Source organism: Pogonomyrmex barbatus, unplaced genomic scaffold, assembly GCF_055798465.1.
Source record: "Pogonomyrmex barbatus isolate J1 unplaced genomic scaffold, ASM5579846v1 scaffold9, whole genome shotgun sequence".
Lineage (NCBI taxonomy): Eukaryota > Metazoa > Arthropoda > Insecta > Hymenoptera > Formicidae > Pogonomyrmex > Pogonomyrmex barbatus.
The window spans coordinates 6,795,769-6,818,678 of NW_028297193.1; the positions used below are offsets into that span (position 1 = coordinate 6,795,769).

The 22,910-nt window shown below is 30.8% G+C and overlaps 1 protein-coding gene across 3 annotated transcripts in view; it reads left to right on the forward strand.

Annotated features, from left to right (window-relative positions):
- The first annotated feature begins 15,320 nt into the window (after positions 1-15,320).
- Positions 15,321-22,910, forward strand: part of LOC105431125 (uncharacterized) — a 57,712-nt gene continuing 50,122 nt past the window's right edge. Inside the window, exon 1 of one of the 3 annotated variants that reach the window (XM_089084932.1) lies at positions 15,321-17,673. In XM_089084932.1, the coding sequence (XP_088941058.1) occupies positions 17,187-17,673 (487 nt within the window). In that variant the 5' untranslated portion in view covers positions 15,321-17,186. The remainder of the gene's footprint in view (positions 17,674-22,910) is intronic. The other 2 variants (XM_089084930.1, XM_089084931.1) reach the window with 2 other exon arrangements.

Consider the following 22,910-nt stretch of genomic DNA (forward strand, 5'->3'; position numbering starts at 1 on the left):
GGTTTTTAATGTCTCGCAGAATGAATAGGTTTTTATCGAGAACGGTAGCAGCATTCATCAGAAATCGGAACGGAAGATCTGGCCGAAACCTTTGACGCGTAATGAACCAACAAAAGCTCGACCGATCGAACACTCGATGAGGAAACGACATAATATCGTAATGGATTTCATGACCGTGGAGGATTTCGTTCTTTCCTCCTAATGGCTGCCGCAATATGATCTACCGACCGATATAACATCATGGTGCTCGAGTGGCTTGAACCATCGTAGTACGATGCAGATTGCAAGTTGAGTATTAATAGATAGCGGGTAGCAAAGAACCCTCTCGCTCTCCTTCCGTTTAGCTGCTTCAGCACATTAATATTCATAGCCCAGAGAATCCAGTGTCGTGTGCTCGTGTGCCCAATGTTGCTGTCTCGATTTCTCCATCGCGGTGGATTTGCTGTCATCTCCGCGCTGCATCGACACGACGCAACTGCCTTTTCGAAATTTCTTAAGCACACGAAGTGTACAAACATGCCTCCCGCCTTTATTTTAACCAGAATATGATAAAATTGCTGGCTTGTCAAAAGGGGATCTTGTAAGGATAATTCTCGAGATTCTCGAGTGTCTTTGAAGATCGCTATCAAAGGAATTGTTCATCGAGAAAATTATAGCATAATATGTTTTTACGATATCATATTGCAAATCACTTTTAAACTGATCGATAAAAAGTGTTATGATTAAGCTCCGTAATGCCATTACATCAATATATAAAAATATAATATAAAATATATAAAAAATTTATCTTTAATATTATCACCTCAATATTATCAATATTATTAATAATATAATAAAATTAGATGTACTTATAATTTTGATGTTGTATATTAACAATATTTTAAAGTAATATTTTAAAGTAATATATTTAAGATTCTTTATGATAAGAACTGAACGCTATATTTAAATTTTATAATAATTTAAAAAATTTTTAATATTTTTTAATATCATGAAGAAAACGATATTTTATTTAAATTGTTCTAAAATTTATACAACATCGAATAATGTGTGTGAACATGGTTTTTATATCTCTACAAACTCATATTTTGCATCATTATTAACAATATTCTTTTCGTTAAAGTAAGAGCAAAAGTAGCGTCACAAGTCTAAGTAGCATACTTCTATGTATGACACTACACGCGTCGAGGCTACTAGAGTAGAAGTGCTACAAGATTCTCCAGGTTTGTTAGTAGAGTTAGCCTGTTGCATCCTCGATAGCTTCGGGCCACGCTGAAAAACTTCTGGCAAGGTGTAGTGCAGGCCAACACTGGGGGGGAAAGAAAATGTCGGAAAGTGCCGAAAGCGACAGAGATCTTGTCCTGTTGCCTCTCGAGGCACTCGAGTCACGACACATCGTCCAAGCTTCTAATCTGACCTTGAGTTAACACGCACTACGACTTTTGACAACAGCGTCGAAATTTTTTGCTACGATTTACTTCTAATATTTTAAATATTCAACTTATTTATATATTATAATTATATATTATAATTATGTAATTGTTTAGTCAATTAAAAACATTATCATATCAAATATAAAAAACAATTATTTCTATTTAATATCTTTTATATATATAAGTATATATGTACAATTTATTGCATCTTTTAATTAAGATTAAATTGATAAATAATGATATTAGCAATTTATTTATTAATAAAATTATATCAACTGTACTCTAATTAATTTTTAATTAATTAAAACATATTTAAAAAATGTGCCTTTTCCACTTCAATATGTAATTATATATTATGCATAAAAATTTATTATACCGACTAGAGCTTATGTTAATTTTATAAAAGCGTATTTAGTGTCGTATTTGTTTCGTAATAATAATAATATAATTAAATGATAAATAAGACATAACAACAACAACAACAACAACAACAACAACAACAACAACAACAACAACAACAACAACAACAACAACAGCAACAGAAATAATAATAATAATTATAATGATAATGATGATGATGATGATGATGGAGAGTGAGCAATATCAATTCAATGCGCATTAAATGTATGGGATTAATGGGAATCGAACTAACGTTTATCATTCGACAATTAGTGTTTCTACACACAATCGACTTGATAGACGTATCAGACTAAAAGCGATGATGCGTGATGGAAACACAAGTCGTTCGAGAAAGATATAATTACAACTGATTACTTAATTAGTTATGAACTGATTACTTAGTTAGTTAGTCAGGGAGCGCTTGAAACTGTCAAAGGCAGAGATGATGTCTTTCTAGTTTCGATTTTCGCTCTCTCTAACATTGTTATAAAATAAATAATATGATAATATAAACACACATGTTTTATATATATATGTGTGTGTGTGTGTGTGTGTATGTGTGTGTGAGTGTGTGTGTGTGTATTAAATCAGTATATATGTGTGTTAATTATCGTAGTTAATAGATTGGATAGATTGGATGTTAAAAGATTGGATTGAGTAATTTCGAGAAAAGTGTATGTGTACAAAATTTAAAATCAAAATAATTTAAAAGTAAATTCTAAAAATAAAGAATTTTATTTATATATCATCATAATTTTTATAATATACAAAACAGATCAGATATTTTGAAAATAAAGTCAATTTATAATAATATTAAGCGTATCTAATTATTTCCTTAATACGTGAGAATTATAATACTAGCCATTATATTATCACTAAACTATTTCTATTTTAAAAAATAATAAATAAATTTTATTGACAAAAATGTTTTACTTTTTCTGATTAGTTTATATAAAGTACAGTAATAGAATTAATTATTTAATAATTTAACAGTCAGATTTTTGTTTCGGCAAACTATATTATTAAGCATTAACATTTATAAAATTGAGAATATAAAATAATTATTATATTATAGGGCATAATTGAATGCACATATTTTTATTATACTGTTGATTTATAAAATCGATTTACTATTGCGTATATTATCGGGTTATTTCATTTTAAGAAAGTTATTTAATCTATGTAATGAAACTGATTTAAATTAAATACACATATGCATCACATGCGCGCGCACATATATGTTAATAAATAGATTTGCTTAGATAATTTTATTATAATGACATTTTATAAAATTTATATGAAATATTTATTTTTTGGTATTGATTATATTATATATTTTTGTGATGTACACATATGTTTATATAATGCTTTATTATATCGCGAAAGCATCTTTAAATATTTATAATAAAATTTGTACATAAAAAATTTATTTTTAATACTATCTTATAATTTCATACGTAAGGTATGTTTACAAAATAATTTATGGATGTAGCTATTCTAACTTTTCGCAAATTATAAATTAATGTTAAATAATCATAAAGCGATAATAATGTTGAATGGATTTTGTGTCTCTATATAAGCTTTATAATTATCCTTATTATCTTTTTGTTATAGTAGAACAAAAATTATGATATAATTATGACATTTTAAAAAATATATTAATATAAAATATATAAAAAAAAAAAAACGAAAGAACGGAAAAACGAACGGATGCAATTAAGGCGTTTTTTTACATACTCGCTTTTTTCATTTGAGTTCCCCACATATTCCCATCTGGATCTTTGATCTTGGGCAAACATGGCTGCTGTAATTTTGTCGTTAGAGGGGCGTGGCACGTGTGATACCACCGTACCACATGGAATCGTGTGAACAAGAAATGCACACTCTTCGGGAGATTCTCCACCCCTGAAGGGAATTGTTCGTAATGTAATTGCACATAGATATGTGTGTGTGTGTGTGTGTGTGTGTGTGTGTGTGTGTGTGTGTGTGTGTGTGTGTGTGTGTGTGTGTGTGTGTGTGTGTGTGTGTGTGCGTGCACTGACATATGTGAGTGTGTGTAAACATATATACATAAATGTGTACATAACATGTATACATTAGTGTGTATATAAATGTACGAGTGTAGTTGTATCATGGAGAGCATAATTATTTCTTAGCAGAGGCGTACCCCATTGCTGCAATTAAAACACCGAAGAAAAGGCGAGATACGGTAATGAGAGCGGCCAAAATGCAAAGACCTATTAGACCTATTTCCTCATGAATATCTGAACTGGATATAAAATGGTATCGCTTACCGTTTTGTATTCAATGAAATTCATGCGTCGGGAGCAGTTGCAGAGGTAATAGTTGTGATATTTTCCTTTGCTGTTTTTTTTTTTTTACTGCAGAGTAAATTCTAACGCAATATAATACAAAATGCTATTTATGAGTTGTTTAAAGATTTTATATCTTTTTAAAAATTATTTTACAGTATAAATAAATAAATAAATACATCAAGAATACACACGCGCGCGCGCGCGCACGCACACACACACACACACACACACACACACACACACACACACACACACACACACACACACAAAATAGTATATGCATCAGTATAAAATTTATCTTACATGCATAATCATATTTTCAGATAAAGTTAAAATAATATTATTTGTTTATTTAAGTAAACACGATTAGAAATCAAAGAAGTAAGATAAATTATATATGTATGTTATTAAAAAATATGTTTAAAATGATACACTTACTACAAAGTGATATAAACTTTAAATCAATTTCTATCATTCTGTAAATTTTCTTGAAATAAAAATATTAATTGGACAATATAAAAGAGATAAGAGGTCATCTTTGTCTTTCTTTGAATTTATACGACGCAAGGAATATTTCTAATTATAAAAGTATAAAAACAGAGTTATAAAAAAATATATATATTTTCTAATACTGTTTCATAACGTATATGTTAATTTAAAATTTAAAGATATACTTTTTTGAAAAAAATTTTAAAAATATCGTACCCCTAAGTTTTTTAAGTATCCTGTGTAATATAGGCTATTTGTTAAAGGTAAAATAAGTTTTGGCATACACACAACATACAAGACACACAGATACAAATTAATAAAGTAGCAATAATATTGTAACAATAAAAATGCATAACATTGAAATGTCTTTCATTATTTTAGTTACAATAACGGCACTTACTCGTGAGAAATGCAACGATTTATCGTCGGAGAGTCAACAGTTTGATTCGCGATACGGCGGAACGACGACCAGAAATTAGAACGCCGCAAATGCGCGCGAAGAGAGGAAATCGATTTAATAACTACGAGACCGTGACTGTCGAGGAATCGAGCAAGGAACGACTTTGACTGGTCGCAGCCCGGGGCGCCCATAGGAACGCGTTGTCTGTGAATAGAGCTAATCACGTGGACACAAGGATTGTGATTGTTGCCGTATCGCAATCCGTACTCTTAATTGGATCGTATAATGAGCGAATGACGTGCCGATTCTCGGCCAATACCGGACGTGCTTAGACCAAGATCTGACACAAACGACAAATCAGGCCAATTGCAGTACGAGAACGACCGTTCGCTTGGTCAGCTCGTGTCACTGTGAAATTGAAATCTGTGTTCTGAAACAAACTTGTAGCGGAAGCCCCGAAGATGATTCTTATTAAGTTTTCTGTATACAATCTATAAAATATGACGGTACATATGAATGATATTTCAAAGGCAAAGTGATAAAAAGTTATATTTTTTTATAGGAAAATTATCGAAACATTAGACATTTCTCGATTAAAATTAAAGACAATTAAATTTGATATTGGCAAAAGATAATGTATAATAACCAGAGATTCATTAATTGTGTCATAAATAATACGTTAAAATATATTTTATTTTCTAGCAAGAGAAATAAATGGAGAAATTTTGCTTTTTTGGATTGTTATCTTTAATTAATATTAATAAGAACTAACTAAAAAGGGTCAAATACTTACATTATTTATAGATAATCTAACTCTGTCTAAAAATTGTAATCTTTTAACTCTTATTTGACACTAATCTCAAAGAATTGTTACTCAACTTCTATTTCTATATTTTTATCAAACATACATGTATGTGATATAGTGAGCAATGAATATTAAATGTAAGATATAATGCAAAGCGACATCAGCGAATCAAGAATAAACGGTCGCGATCTGACTACCGAAGTATCCGTATCTTTCTTTCAAGAAAGCGCGAGCATTGAATTGGCATAATCTCTCAAATGTCTCGTCTCCAACGATCGCGCGATGTCGTTACAGAAGAAATGAGAGAGAAGGTTGATACATAAAGGCCGCAGAAGCATCGTGGGAAAGCCAGTCTTAAAGTTTAATATTTAACGAGGGTGTTCTCTCTTCCCTTTTCAATATTCTCTCTTTCTCTCTCTCTCTCTCTCTCTCTCTCTCTCTCTCTCTCTATCTTGCGATCGGCTCATGAAAAAAGTATTACGTAATTCCTTTTGAAGCCGTATCCAGTGCACCATTAAGGACGACCGCGATCTCTTCGAACTTTGATGAACTTCAGGATATTCGCCTTAGCTTTTCGTGGCTCATGTTACTGTCTCATTGTTAGAGGCGTTTTTCGGAAGAAACTTCGTGACTTTATCTATGATACGTTGATAGATAATTCTACGACATATACATAATAATAATAAATACATATCTAACTTTCTAAAGCTAGAATAATCAATATATTTTTCTGGATTAGAAACAACAGAAAGAAACATTGTGTATTTAAATACAAAGACACAACTTATCGTTATGCTGTTATTACATTCTTTTTTCTAAGTATTTTTTACGTACGTTTAATATATTACTTATTAAAAATATTTTAAAAAATATTTGTTTGTATTTTTAATACATTAAAGTTGCAACACATTTTATACATGTTTTTATATAATATAGTTTTATTATGTTTGTTTATTATGTTTGTGGATCTTCTTATGTCATTTTTTGAATTCAACTCGTAATTTATAAATTAAATCATTCTTTCATAAATAACTTTTTAATGTATACATTGATTTTATAATAAAAATTAATTGGAGAAGAAGAATATTGATTTCTTTTTTATTTACAGAATTTTATTTAATCTTTTAAATTCTTTTATAATAAAAATAATATTTAAAACAAATATAAAAATTTAAAAATATGTTATAAACAGAAATAATGTATTGCGTGTTTATAAATACAAATCTACAATTATTATGCATAACAATAATTTTTAATCTAAGTTTGATATGATTAAAAAAAATTTATACTATTAAACAAAACATTTGATTAAAAAATGGATTAATAGTCCTTTTAATAAATATGCACATTAGTGTAGCGAATCTATAATAAAATATCTAACTATGTGAAACATTAATTGTCATTTATTGTACATTTTACTCCACGAGTTTAAGAAAATTTCCATAACAAAGCCTTTACAAAAAATAAAATATGCAAAATCATTTACGACAATATGATAATTTTGATGTACATCAGAAGCAATCAAGGATGCGTATTTGAACAATAATTAACGAATCACGCTTTTTCCATCCATTTTACAAAAATCGCTTTCACAAAGATGTTAATTCATATGTAACAAACACTGACAAACTGATCGTTTATCGCAAGAGAAAATATTCAAATATCAAGCGTCAAAGTGATGCAAATTGCTACATTGTCGGCGTAAAAATTTTCGATGCGATCAAAATATACACATTCTGTATAAAATAAATGTTAATATATATACAAAATATACAATAATATTTTATATAATGAAATATATTATAAATAATATTAAGAGATTAAGCAAATAAAGCAATATAAATAATAGCTCTATAATACTCGAGACGTGTGCGTGTCATTACGCAGAACTGAGAAAATGAGAAATTTTGATCGAATTTCAGTTCGTTTCTGAGCACGCAGACGGCAGCACATCCAGAATTACCGACTAGATATCTGCTGCCATCTGTTATATTCTTTTTGAATCTAGCATTTTGTAAAAAAAAATATTAAAAATGATTTAACTGTTTATAAAGATTTCAAGCACAGTTTTATACATATTTATTTTATAGTTGAAATTGTTTCAACTTTTAATAATAATAATAAATTTTAGTATTATAGTAATAATAAATATTATATTATCTGTGACATATTTTAAAAAAAAAATATTTTTTTTTCTAAAATTATATTTATACTTCTCCTAATTTTTAAATTTAATATATTTGTTAGTTTACAAATTACAAAAGAGAACTTTATGTATATTAATAATGTTTATATATAAATTATAGCAAAAAATTTACAGATTATATAATTTCTAAACAAGAATTTAACTTTGTGAAGTCAATTAATAATAATATTAATAATAAATAAAGATGTCAAGTTTGTACAAAGGGTGAATTTAAAATTAGAATTGTGAAACACATAGAAAATATGTGTTAAAAAGAAAAACATGTATTTCGGAAACATATATATAAAACATTTGTTTCATATATAGAACATTTTAGACAGTAATGTTAACTTGAAAGTGCTTAAAAATTTAACCGTTATTACTATCAAGATTCACTCTTCAAAATCTGGTAAGGAATTACATTTCTGAACAGTTCGTCAAGTCGCAGTCAATGTAATGGGGATCGTAGTTTACCTTTCGAAAACTAGATTGAAGATATGAAGTTGCGTCAGTGTGCACATTGTGAAAATGTCGAGTGGCCGTGGATACTTGAGAACTCATGGGGTGAAGATTAAGAGAAAGACTACCAGTTAGAGGCGATGACTGGCTGACTTTTTTGAGAGGCAAGAATTATCTTGTCGTTCGTCGGACTATCTCTGGGTGGTCCGATTCTCTCGCGTCGGAAAGCTGCGATGTGCGGCCAGCATTAATGAACCGTTTTAGTAACAAAAGAGAAGTAAAGGAGAGAAAGATTACGTCTTAATCATCAATCATACAATTGAATACAAATATACTAATGATTAATCACATATCATTAACGTTCGAAAAAAATATAAAAACGTTAATGAAAACTATCAGATTTTAAATAAAACTGTAATTTATACAAATAATATCCAATTATAACTTATAAAATATAAACTATAAAAATATGAACTACAAAAAAATCACAATTTTTTTAGTATTACAATACAAAATCTTGTAATTTTAATGTTAATTTTGACTTAAATAATACATAACTTGTTCATTTCTTGCAACGTGTAGTCACACACCCAATGTTTTTATTTTATTATTATTTATTATTAAATAGTTTGCGAGAGTACAATATCAACTCTTGATACAAGTGAGACAAGTTTAAGATGATATTAATAACAAGTTTATAGATGATATTATGAAATATCGGCATCGTCAAAATTGTTGATATTATTTGTTCTTGAAATATTTTATTTTTATTTAGGGCGAAATAATCTGAATAACGCACAATCGGGTATCCCATCGCGGTGAAAACAGGACGAGCAAGTTTTAATGATCGGACATCCTTCGCAACAGTTATTCAACTCAAGAACGGGCTAAGCCGAAAGAGATCCGGCTTGTCCGGAGGAAGGAATCCGTGGAAGGAGAAACGGCAGGCATCCTTCCTTCAGCAGAGGATACTTAGGATTAATCAGGAATGCTGTAATTGAATTTAACGTCTGAATTGAATATTTTCGCTTACAAAGAGTCGAGAGAGAGAGAGAGAGAGAGAGAGAGAGAGAGAGAGGGGGAGGAGGGAGAGAGAGAGTGAGAGAGAAAGAGTGAGAGAGATGGGAGGGGGAGGAGGAGGAGTATGGTGACGTAGACGAGAGTATGGGAGAGTCCGTGTAATTGGAAAAGCTTGGGATTAACAATTTTGCAAGACTCGGCGAAAATGTTCTCGAAAAGAGGATTGGCAAGGCAAGGAGATCCTCCGTGACTTTGTATTTGCATGTGTACATTTGTATTATTACGTGTACACGTAAAAGAGATGGACGTAAAGAGATGGTTTATCGATATTGGCGATGAGTCTCTTCAGCAAAATCTGATTGAGAAATTAATTTATGAGATTCCACATTGAGAAAGTTAACTAAAATGGTCGTGGATCGTGCAGAAATTTTATATGCGTATATAAATAATATTACGCTTATAAATTATCTTATAAAAATTTTACAAATACGAAGACGTTTTTATTTCACGTTGCATATAAATAGTATTGAGACATTAGTAGGTACTTTTGATACGAAATTTATACAAAATTATAGTTTTTTATATTACATTTATAACTTTTGATAGAAAATGTTCTGTCTTATAACTTATTTTTATCTTTTTGAAAATTTTTAAACGGTTAGTTAAAAATATAAAAATTATCTCAAGTTATAAACAAAATAATTACTCGCAATGTTTTATATAATTTAAAGATAAATTAAGAATATCTATGAATCACTTCCTTTTCTTGACGAGAGTATGAATGTAAATATTTAAATGTAATTGTATGACTTAAATATTTTTTAATTTTCTTTAAAAAAATATGAAAAAATTTCACATTTTCATAACTTTTATATATGTTTTTTCTATTAAAAGAAAAAAAATCTTACAAGAATATAATTTAATTTTCTTGTTGTTGAGTGATAAATTTGTCTCTTGGGCATTACTTGTCTTAACAGATTACAGGTCGTTCTAAATTTGACCTATTGTGCATGCTTGACAAGTGCACGAAACCGTGTGCGTACAATATAAAGCAGCAAATGTCTTCCCAGTAGAACGGACTGTGCTCTTTTAAAGTTTAAACCTCCTCGAGCGGGTTTACTCGAGGCATCTGATTCATCTCGTTTTAATAATCGAGGTTTCTTGTAGAATTACGTTGAATACGGCAATAAATACGGACAAATACAGATTTTTAAGGAGAAATTACTGATATAATCTAAATTGAAAATTCTCAGATTATTTTAAAAAGTAGTACTAATATATAGTTCTAAGAAAAGAATTGTGTTGTAAAAATGATGATTAGATTAAAAATGAATATTAAAACAAAATATGTAAAATATCGAATAAATATCATTTATATAAAGTTAATTTTTTACTTACGCTGATCTTCAATATTTTATGTTATCAGTTTATATTGAGTTTCATTTAGTATATTAATGTGCTTAGCAATGTAATGAATAAATTAATATATTAATTAAATATTTATAATAGCGGAAAGGAAGTTTTAAAGGAAGTTTTAAAAGTTTTAAGAAAAGGAGATTGCATCTTGAATACAAATCTAATCGATATAATTATAAGATCTAATAACTCTAATATCTATAACTATTAACTATGATAGTTAAAAGTATGCTTTATGGATCATTCTATCTTATAATTCATAAATTAGGTAATAGTAGTAGCTAATAGTAATAACTGGCTAGAAGCTAACGCTTCTTTTATTTCGTTAAGAATATAACTCTGTATCCCGTGCGAATACGGTACTTTCGTTCACGGTCTGTTAATTTATTTAATTACGATAGCAGAATAATTTACTTTAGGCGACAGGAAATTTGAGTCAAATGTAAAATTAGTTGCAATACTTTTGAAGTATCCAAATTATGGAACACGCATAGCTACTGCTAACGTTTAAACTTTATTAATTTTATCATTAATTTCTATAAATTTAGATATAAATTATACAAATAATTTAATTTTCGTTGAACAATAACATCAACATTAAAATATGACAAAAAAATATGAAGTGTTAATAAAACATTGATTAATTTTCAGGTATCTTATTGTATAATTGTATCATTTTAATTACATGTATATAATAAATCAATCTCACGTGAGTATGTGTGTTTTTATATGTGTAAGTATATGTATTAGCTTAAATAATATAGTTTAAATAATGTAACTGCTGTCCTTTCATTTCTATTATTACGAATAAATTCTAAAATTGCATACTTTTGCATATTTCTATCATTATAATATAAATAACTTGACTTATCGAAATAACACTAATTTGGATATGTGACAATATAACAAATTGCAATATGTTAAAGTGCTAAAGGTGTATTCAAACAGTAGTTTAAATAATCTTCATAAACAGCGGTATATCAATGAAAGATCCTTCTGTTGCGAGTTAAGGTTTTCGCGAGTGCAACACAGCGCAAAATGTACAATAATCCCTTGATGTTAGTAGCGAATATAAAGGGGAGAATCGCGAAAGAGGGTGTAGCTCTTGTACTTTTCTTAGTCTGAGAAAATGAACGAAGAAGTCGGAGATTTTTCAGCGAAACAAAGCTACCAGCCCGAGATATCTCTCTGAAGCTCTAAAGAGGCCTTCAGAACTCCTGTCTATTATTTACACGGCGCTCAACTTTGAGCTATTATGTTTTGCTACAATTGCTTTTTGTGTCCATTTACGTATACGTTAAATACGAGCGCCGTAATATCACTAGAGACGGATGTCTTTCTTTGGACACGTTGATTTGGGGAAAGTTGAGCATTTCTTATGTTATTGTTCAGAAATATGTTGTTTTGATTTATTTATACAATCTGTTATATAATCTTCTTATTATTATAATTGTAAATGTTTGTTAATGTTTGTTAATTTATTGTAATTTATTTAATGTATGTTTTAACGTGTGAGTGATAAACAATAGCTGCTATGTAAATAATGTAAATAATGTAAATAATATTTATATGTATACTGAATTTAACTTGAATTTTAAAATTATATGTATATTGTGTGTGTGTGTGTGTGTGTGTGCGCGCGCGCGCGCGCGCGTGTGTGTATACGTAAAGAAGTTTGTTTAAACACAACTTTTGTTTAAAAAAATAATTGATCAATATTATAATTATAAGTAATAATTTATAAAAAAGTATAAATTTGATATAATAATATTATGTATCTGTGCAAAGAAATTTTAGCAAGCTTGAAAAAGAAAAAAACAAACAAAATAAAACAATAATAAATAATACAATATAATAATATAATATAATAGGAGAACGGAAAGAACACAAAAAACATAAAGAACGAAAAATAGAAATTAGAAATAGAAAGAATACACAACACAGAAAAATAAAAGGAAACAAAGGATACAGAATTGGATGAAGAAATAAAAGAAAAATCTCGTTTTTTTAAAAAAAATGGCTCAATTTTGATTAAAAAATCAATCATAAAGCGCGTCAGAAACTTTTGAAAAAATATCGCGATATCGGAAACGTCGTCGAGAATCAGAAATTTTCACCCTACCCCTTTTACCACTACCACTTGCCACTAGTCGCTACCCCAAGCTCACCGCCACCTACCTTCTGTTGAATTGGCAGTGTTGGAAGTCACGGCAGGCTTGCGAGAAGAGTCGACCTTAAGCAGACCGGCTTTAAGGGCGTGTATCCATGCTCGCTCACCATCGGAGTGAGTTATAAATCGATTTGTGTTCCGGCCAATGAGGGTTGGAAGTGGTGTGTTCTGATTGGCCGGTACCTAGACCACTCCCCCAGTGTTAATAAAGGTTCCGAATGAAAGCCGGTTTCACAACGCCACAATTATTGCTTTGCAAATTATAGTACAGATCAACGATGCTAAATATCTATATGTAATCTTTTACGTATTAATAATAAAGAATTTGTAACTTTATATTAAAATATTAACATTTCTATCAAGTAATAGGTATAAGATATATATTCAGCAATTTAAATGAAAAAACATTTTACGCAATTACAACATTATTAATATTCAGCACGTAATATATTCATATAGCAATATTTCATATAGCATATTTATATAGCAATATTTCAATATTTATCTCTGTTTACATTTCAACAAAGAAATAAATAACTTTATAAGCTGTTTATACACACCACACACACACACACACACACACACACACACACACATTTATTAATTTGTATTCAAACGTTGACTACATACATTATACTACACACACACACACACACACACACACACACACACACACACACACACACACACACACATATTATTTAAATATAATGTATAGCAAATAACATGCAATTATATATCATAAAATTTAATAAATATTAGATAAAAGTAAAAATTATAAGTCGTAATCCAGCCTAAAATAATATAGAAATTATTAATATTAAAATAAAATAAAAATTACATTGTTGCCATTACTTATAAAACAAATATTAATTTTGTATAAAGAAATAATTAATATTATATACATATATACACACACACACACACACACACACACATATATATATATATATATGTGTGTGTGTGTATAAATATATATATATATATGTATGTGTATGTACGTATATATATATATATATATATATATATATATATATGAAAAGTACCTTAAAACGAAATATATTACAATCATTTGATATTCGTAATTGTAGTATTACTGATGAATTATTTAACAATAGAAACGAGAGAGCGTATATTTATAATTACCTGGAAATATCGATAGCTTATGATATAATGGCAGTGCAATGAATTCAATATGATCCACATCATTTTCAGTTATCTCTCAATTAATTAAATAAACAATTTCGTTACATCATGAATTCATAATCTAATAAATCTAACTATTATCAGATCTGTGTTGTAATAACAAATTAATAAATTATTTCTCTAATGTGATATGTTATGTTAAAAATTAAATTTGACAAAACTCTTTCCATGTATTTTATATGTGTGTGTGTGTGTTTGATGTGTGTGTGTGTGTGTGTGTGTGTGTGTGTGTGTGTGTGTGTGTGTGTGTGTGTGTGTGTGTGTGTGTGTGTGTGTGTGTGTGTAAAGTCAGAAAGAATGAAAGAAATAAGAATTATTTTCATTCTCTCACTTAAATTGATCATGATTATAGAAGGAAGATACCATTTATTGATACCATTTATTGTTAAATATAGAAACTTTTATAGTTTATTTAGATTTGTTCTATATAATATTAATAAAATTAAATTGAACAATGTTCAATGTAAACGTTCTGTCATATAAAAATATTTGTATAAAAATAATAATACAATTGTATTAAATAAGTAGGATTGAAGAAAAAAAAAACTATCAGAGATATAAAGGTCATAGACGAGCTCTTATATACTTTACCCTCTTATGATTCAGGTTCAAGTTTATTCACTACTGTCTAGCATCGCTCGCGCTGTCCGAGTATCCATGATTGAGCGCGAAAAGTTCCTCTTTTCTCCATGGTGAACCGTTCCGCCGTAGGCGTAGCCACGTCGAGGCGTCGACATCGCTAGACCCCACCTTCTCGCTGGTAACTAGGGCTATGTCTACTCGGCTGGCCGTCTCAAAAAGCCGACCAATCCGCGATACGAGACGGCCACTGCCAACGCATAAAGTAGCGGAGGCGCCTTTGTCGCCTGGGTCTACGAGGGGTCGCAGAACGGAGGGTAAAAGAGGAAGAGATGGGGAGTACTGTCGGTGGGTACCGCGGAGGAGAGGGGCCAGGCGCGAGTTGACGAGTTGTGCGCGCGGATGGGGCAAACACCACCCTCCGCGCGTAAAGGGTACGTGTATGAGTGCATGTAGTGTTCGTACAACCGCCTCCGGGGGTTTCCCTTCTTCGTGCCCGTCGCGCACCCGTCGAGCAACCCCGCGTTATTCGACGGCTCAGTTGTCCAACGCCGCGACGACGACACGGTTGCGCCACGACGGCAGATACACGAGCTGCTCTCACTGGGACCATCCCTTGAGCTTCTATTACGCCGCCCTCATCGTTATACTTCTCGAGTCACGAAATCGCGAAATCGGGTGTTCATTAAACGAGTTCTTTCCGTGTTTTCCGTCAACCGAGGGAAATTCTACAATTAGGATAAATGCACCGACAAAATGCGATATCCAAAGACCGTTTTGTGAGTTGAAAAAGACCAACATGGCTTAATTGGATGATATCAACGACCTGCCGACGGTGGATCGTATCTTCGTACGGATATAAGCGCGATAAAAGCGCCCAATATGACAGATACGTACGCGGAGACACATGTCGGCTGACATATTTCATCGAGAAGACTGATCAATTTCTGCCGAACTTTTTGGAACAGCATCAATTTTTTTTCTGATCTCCATTCATTCGCACGTTTTCCTAAAGCGTAATCATTCAAGCTTTTGATGCGTCAGTATCATTCCAATCTGAGAATTTGAGGTTTCGTCAGTTGCTCTTAAAATCAATTTATCTCTTGAAGGAGATGAAAGTACACGATTTTGCGAAAAAATGATTCGATTCGCCTAAGCTTTTATGAGCTTTTACGTGCTTTTATGAGTGCAAAACTACGCTTCTATTACGCTTACCATTCCCAACGTGTGTTATTAGTGTTTATACCAAAAGGAGAGACACAGTTTCAAGTTATATTAAAAAGGATCGCGCACAGAGCAGTGACAAGCGACAGACAGAGCAATCTGTACTTGATTACAACGAAAACATTCTCATTCTACGTGAAGTGAAGAATACAAAAAAAGTAAAAGTATTAGATTTTTGTACTTTGGGCGAAAGTAAGTAGAATTCGGCATTTCGTTTGACGGGAGTGTCTTATTTCGTCCTGCCGTCGGTTATCAAACGTTGACAAGAAGGATCATTCTCTAATGATCCTTCACTTTTTACAATGATGATGAATCGATTTCTATTCTGTCGTTACTGAGCACGCTAATTTATATCGCAAATGTCTATTATGCAATTTTAATTTTCACAAATATGTATATGCGGAAAGCATTTCATTAGATGTTCTTCTTATGAATTGCATACAACATGACAGTAAATCTAATTTTAAATAGCTTTACGGAAAAAATGTAAAATTCAGAAAAAGCATTTGTATGAAAATAATCGCCGGGGGTAGAAAGTGTACGTAATATCAAGGCCTACCAAGAGAATTTAGAAATGCAATTTTATTGGTTCTGGCAATTTTGCGAAAAATTATCCTGGGAATGATACTAGTGTTGTAACCCGGATTAGAAATTTTGCAATGTCTGCTGGGTTTTCTACGAATGCTAATGTTTAAACTGTAGAAAGGCAGTTGGGCACACAATATATCTAAATAATGTACAACGACTCTTTTCGATCGAATTCCTAAATGTCGGAAGAAGAATCTTCCGAGAGAACCGAACAACGATCAATCCGAGAGACCTAATCACTTCGCGAAACGATTGAAACGATTGAAACGATTGAAACGATTGAAACGATTACAAACGATTACTCTAGATAAATCTCTCGGATGTATTCTGACGTTGGCTGGCGGCTCTGTACGCAGCCCAACATACGCTCGCAGTATCTTCAGCGCTCTCAAAGTTGTCAAAGTTGTGAATCGAGGATCGACGATCCTCGCTTCGTTCTTGCGAATACGCGGTCGAGTATGTTGCTCTGAGCTCGCACGGTTTTAATCAAAAGTCACGAAGATGCCGCAGCAGCAGCAGCAGCGCTCGGCTTTTGCGATTCAGGAGCTGCTGGGTCTGGATGGTACCGGGAATAGGAGTGGTACCGATCGCGGTTCTCCCCAAGGATCGCCGCCCGCCGGAGTTTCGGCCGTTTCCTATGCTCCGGCCGCGCCTCATCACTCGAAATTATGGGAATACATGCCCAGCCTAAATCATTTAGGCAATTTGGGAAATCTGGGAAATCTAGGGAATCTGGGCAACCTTACAGCCTCAAGGATGGCCTATCTGAATGCGCAGGCGGCCGTGGCAGCCGCCTTTCTACCGCCACCCCATCCCCACCCGGCTCACCATGTACCACACCATCAGGTACATCAATCAGGCCAACTTCCGGCTTCGCCGCCCGGCGTTAACTTGCATCCCGCAACACACGCGCAGCATGTACTTCCTGGCACCGCTGTTACCACGAATCATCATCAACATAGTCCAACTCAACACACGCCGCCTCATGGTAAGTCAATAATTTTAGAAAATTTGAATTTCTAACCATTCAGATTTATCCTCATTTTCTATTAGGTCAGGTCCTCAATTTCAAAAATTTGAATAAAAAAATAATAGCATGTAATTTAATATTTTGTCTCGCAAAAAAATATTTGATGTATACAAAACTAAATATCGATAATTTTCTTCTTGTCTTATTTAGACATTATTTATAAGATATGCAATTGTACCGAATGAGCAAATTTATATACGTTGAAAAGAGCAGAACGATAGAATATATATATATTTATTTTCTTTTGCGTTTCTCTGCGAAAATATTTATTTTTTGATTTGTAATTTTCAAAAATTTCAAATTATCTTGCGATAAAAAGTTTAAATTTCCATCATATCTTAAACTATCTTAAGTCAATATTTCTTATATGATATATTTATCAATATCTATATCTTAAACCATTTGCTAATTGTGAACGAGATTGAACTCATGACCCTCTGTTTCACCAACACTGAAGTAAATTAATAGGCGTATCGTCATTCTGGCGTGAAACGAGCACTTAACTGCTACTTATAGCTATCACTTAACAGAGAGCCACTCAAGATCAAGTTACCGAAAATTGACACACTCCTTTGTCGCGCATCATCGTCGGCATTGTATGCCAAGAATCTGGGGGAATTTTTGGGAAAACGGCAGTCAATCGGACAGCTGCATGGCTGTTTTATATCCTCAATGCACATATGCGTTAACCGAGCTCTACTTGAGCGTCCGTCACTCGATCAAAATAGAAATTTACTTTTATTTACTGAACATGTTGATTTGCCACTAAATTGAGCACGAATCACCCGATGCATTTAGATAACCAAAAATCGAACTATTATTCCTTGTAACTTGAAACTAGTTTTAGTTCTAGCGCATGAACAAATAATAAAGAAATTTATTTCCTTTCTCTTGAATTTATAATATTCTTCTTCTCTGCATTTAATTAAATGAAATTTTAGCAAAAATAATCAACAGCGTGCAATTAATGATACATTAAAAATGTAACATGTAATATTTTAAAGTTATTAAATATTTGCTTTAATCCTGATTGGAAAAAAACATATTTTAATGTTGACATTAAAGCGACGGAGAGAAAGGAGAGCCACGAGAGAAAGGATAGAGAGAAATGAGCATACTGTGGGAATTGATTATTTTCACTAGAATAATCCCCAACGTTATGAATAATTAGTGGTATAATGAGTTGAGTGTTAGGCAGGCCTGTAATGTCTCACCAAAACACAAAGAGCGTCGACAAAACTGGCTGTCCAAAATGTTCTCAACTTACGTCGAGACTTTAATTTGGAAAACACTAAAATTATTGAAACATATGCATAATGAAACGTAAAATATTCTACTTATTTATCAGTATTTATCAGTATTAATTTGATTATATTATAATTAGATAAAGATGTGAAATAAAATTATATATAGATACATATTATTATATCATATAGGTATATATCGTAGGTAATATGTATTATTTTTTATCTCTTGTATGATAAAGATAATGTATCACTTACATTTTTGTACAACAAAAAGAAATACAATAATAAATAAAAATAGTTTTATGAAATAAAAAATACGTTTGGATTTTAAACATTTATTGAAATATTTAAATGTAATGTAATATTAAGCTTTGTGTGTGTGTGTGTGTGTGTGTGTGTGTGTGTGTGTGTGTGTGTGTGTGTGTGTGTGTGTGTGTGTGTGTGTGTGTGTGTGTGTGTGTGTGTGTGTGTGTGGTGTGTGTATACAAATCTATATATGTCCCGCATTAAATTTAAAGTACACAGAGAAATATTTTCTTAAAAACTATATGCATATATTATATTGTGTAAATATACAATAAACACACAATGTCTTAATTATATAAATTAGTTTGTTGTATAAAGGTACATATTGATTCTTATCGTAGCAAAAGCATATAATTGATTTCACCAAATTTAACATGGCATTATGTCATTATTTTTAAGCATCGTAGATTTCGCGGCGTAGAACGAATTTTGAGAACGATTTTCGGGTGTCGGATTCCAGACAGAACACAAAGGTCTTGCTGTTCTATTCAAATGTCACTCTGGCACCTCGTCTTACAGCATTTATTTGGTATGCTCCATTCGTTCGTTTTGTCTTAAAATTTATATAGACTTAAAGACGAAAGTACAGGATAATATCTTACTACCGTTATGCATTTAATTTATGTTTAATAACAATTATATCAAGTTTCTGTTAAAATGCAATTTTCAATTTATAAAACAGACTAATTCTTTATTAATTTATTTGCAACTTTTTAACTTTGTTTTTCTCTGTAAAATATGAATGAAAGATTACATATAAATAAAGAAATGTTTTAAAAAGTTTAGATATAATAATATTAAGAAATTGGAAAATTTATATTAAAAACTAACTTGTTTAATTAAATAGCAATTTTATCAATATTAATATAAAGTTTAATATTTATTTTGTCATTTTTAATCTTTCAAAGAAAACAAACAATGAATCACAAACAACATTAATTAATATTTAAAGTTATTAATGCTTACGAAGTCGTGCGTAATTATACATCATGTTGATAATTATATAGTATTAATAATTAAGAATCATGGTGAACTATAACGTTCTCAAATTTTGAAAAAAGTGATCACAATAGAGATAAATAAATCAAAGAAAATGCTCAAGTTTTCGTAACGTAGGATGTAATATATTATCATGGAGAAAAGAAGAAAAGAAAATGATAAACGTAGAAGACATCTTTGTTTATAGAAAAGTAAACTATACATTGATGATTACCAACGTTTAAAAAAGATAGAGAAAGGCACGCGAGTGTGCGATAGAAAGGGAAAGAAAATGTGAAAAAGGCAAGTCCGTGAACGAGCTTCTCAGGCGTTGATAGGCAATTCAGTTGATTGCCGACTTCAAACGATCCGAAAAAGCTGCTTTGAGACATGATGTGATATAATAACAATTACGAGATATTTCTCATAACAATTAAATTTCAGTCATATATAAAAAGCTTTATTTATTATTTAATGTTTTATTTATATCAAATCTTTTGTTTTGCACAGAATTGATTTGCATGTAATAAAAATAGAACATATAATTAAAGTTATTGTAAATATATTGAGTGAAATTTGAATTTAGAGAATCTTCGATCTTAGAAGAATTTTATGCATCTATTTAAATAAATAATAATTTTTCAGAAAATAATTTTTCATTCTGAAATGTAATTCTGAAATGTAATTTTAAAAAGTATTAATTGCATTGACAATGAATCAATATTTATATGATTCAATATTTTAATAATATAAAAATTTTGTTTAGCTACTATATTTACTTAGATTTATTTGTTACAATTTTGAATAAAATAATTAAAAGGCATATATTTGTTGTAAGCCTTTAAATGTCCTTTAAATGAAAATATATGCGTATGTTATATAATAGAATGTAAAAGAGTTTTAATTTTTATTCTCCCTCTCTTCGCCCCTTGGTGTATCTAGAATTTTTGAAAATATTAAATTCAAATATAACATTTTTGAGATTGTGAAAGCAATCCCGTCCCGTTTGACTATCCGTTTATAATGTAAACATGTTTAATCACATCGGCTGATATTTAGGAATTTTCCTGACTGAGTCTATTACAAAATCTAATATTTGAACGATCAATTGATAAAATGGACAATCGAATACCACTCGAGATTGTAAAATAATCATCATAAATCATAATCAAAAGTATTTTCGATAAATTTGGACTTACTATATATGCAGTTTTCTATCTAATTTATATGTAGAATTAGATCGTTGACATTCGTCGTGGATTCCTGCACATTTTTATTGAAGTAATATTCTTTAAAAAGTTGCGACAAAAGAGCGGAAAAAAAGAAGTGAGATAGCAAAGGAAACGGTATGTATAAAGGGTGTGGTTTGTAAGGATCAATACTAGATTAGTACTTGAAAGCGCAACCCTATATCTTTTATCATTGTTTCACGTTTGCGTTGATACAAGGTTTGCGCGTAGAAATGTGCGATAATGTGCTCGAGTGAAAAGAAGTCTGACAAATTAGCAAGTTATAAAATTATCAGCGGGTTTTGTTTCCAAGAAAAATGCCACGTACTTCAACATATAAGAGACTCGCGACGCCGACTACGTTTGCATACATTTGCACGTGCAAATGTACGATTTTTTTGCGCAATCACGTGCAAATAAGTGGCTCGCGATGCAAATTAGTTTACTTGTAGTAAAACCGATATAGAATGAAATTTTTGTATTCTCTGTAATACTTATTCATTTATCAAGAATCGTTATCAATATTCGAAATGATTGCTCCACTCTGTACGAGATAAAATGACGACATAAAGTTGTAACGCAACTAATGTAATAATATAATTCTCTAATTATACAGTAGCATTTTATAAGAAATTTACTTAACTTATATTAAAAATATTACAATAAAATTTCTTTTTTCTTCTTTTCTGAGTCTCTTTTAACATTTTAAATGTAAATGAGAATAAAGTACGTATATGAGAAATTTGAAATGTGCATTAATTTAAGATTTCTAATTACATGATAAATTAACGAAAATATAATGTGCTTCTTAAAATATTATTCAAAATTTTATAAACAACTTTAATAAAAAAATGTGAAACAGAAACCTATTTATTCAATAAACAAGTCTCCAAAAAGAGACCAAAAGAAGTTGCAAACTAAAGTTTGTAAAAAAAAAAAAATAAATGGCATTCTCGCTGTAACGGATATATACCCGTATATTCTGCATTTTTTATATAATTCAAATATATTCCGAGAGGTTTTTTTTCTCATTGGTTTATTTCGTAGAGGAAAATGCAACGCAGTTGTGGAACCTAGCTCAGCTTATGCAATTGCGAATGCAAATTAAACGAAATTAAACAGTTAATTAAAGTGCTGGTGCCCCCGGAGAAGTTAATTGAGATTCTTGGGAGATTTGTCGCGCGGAATGTCTTAATTTAGTCCCTTAAGCGCCCTAACTCGCCTTAACAACTTAGAATAATTGGATAACACTGCCGAGGCGCTCTCACCGCTAGAAGGAGGAAAATTTAGTCTTCCAGCACGGACGTCTCCTTTTTTTTAAACGCATCGCAATTCACCTTACATACCCAAAGTAATTATTGATTTTTTTTAAATAATTTTCAGTTGCGCGTTACATAGAATAAAAAGTAAACAAATTAATTTTTATATATATTAT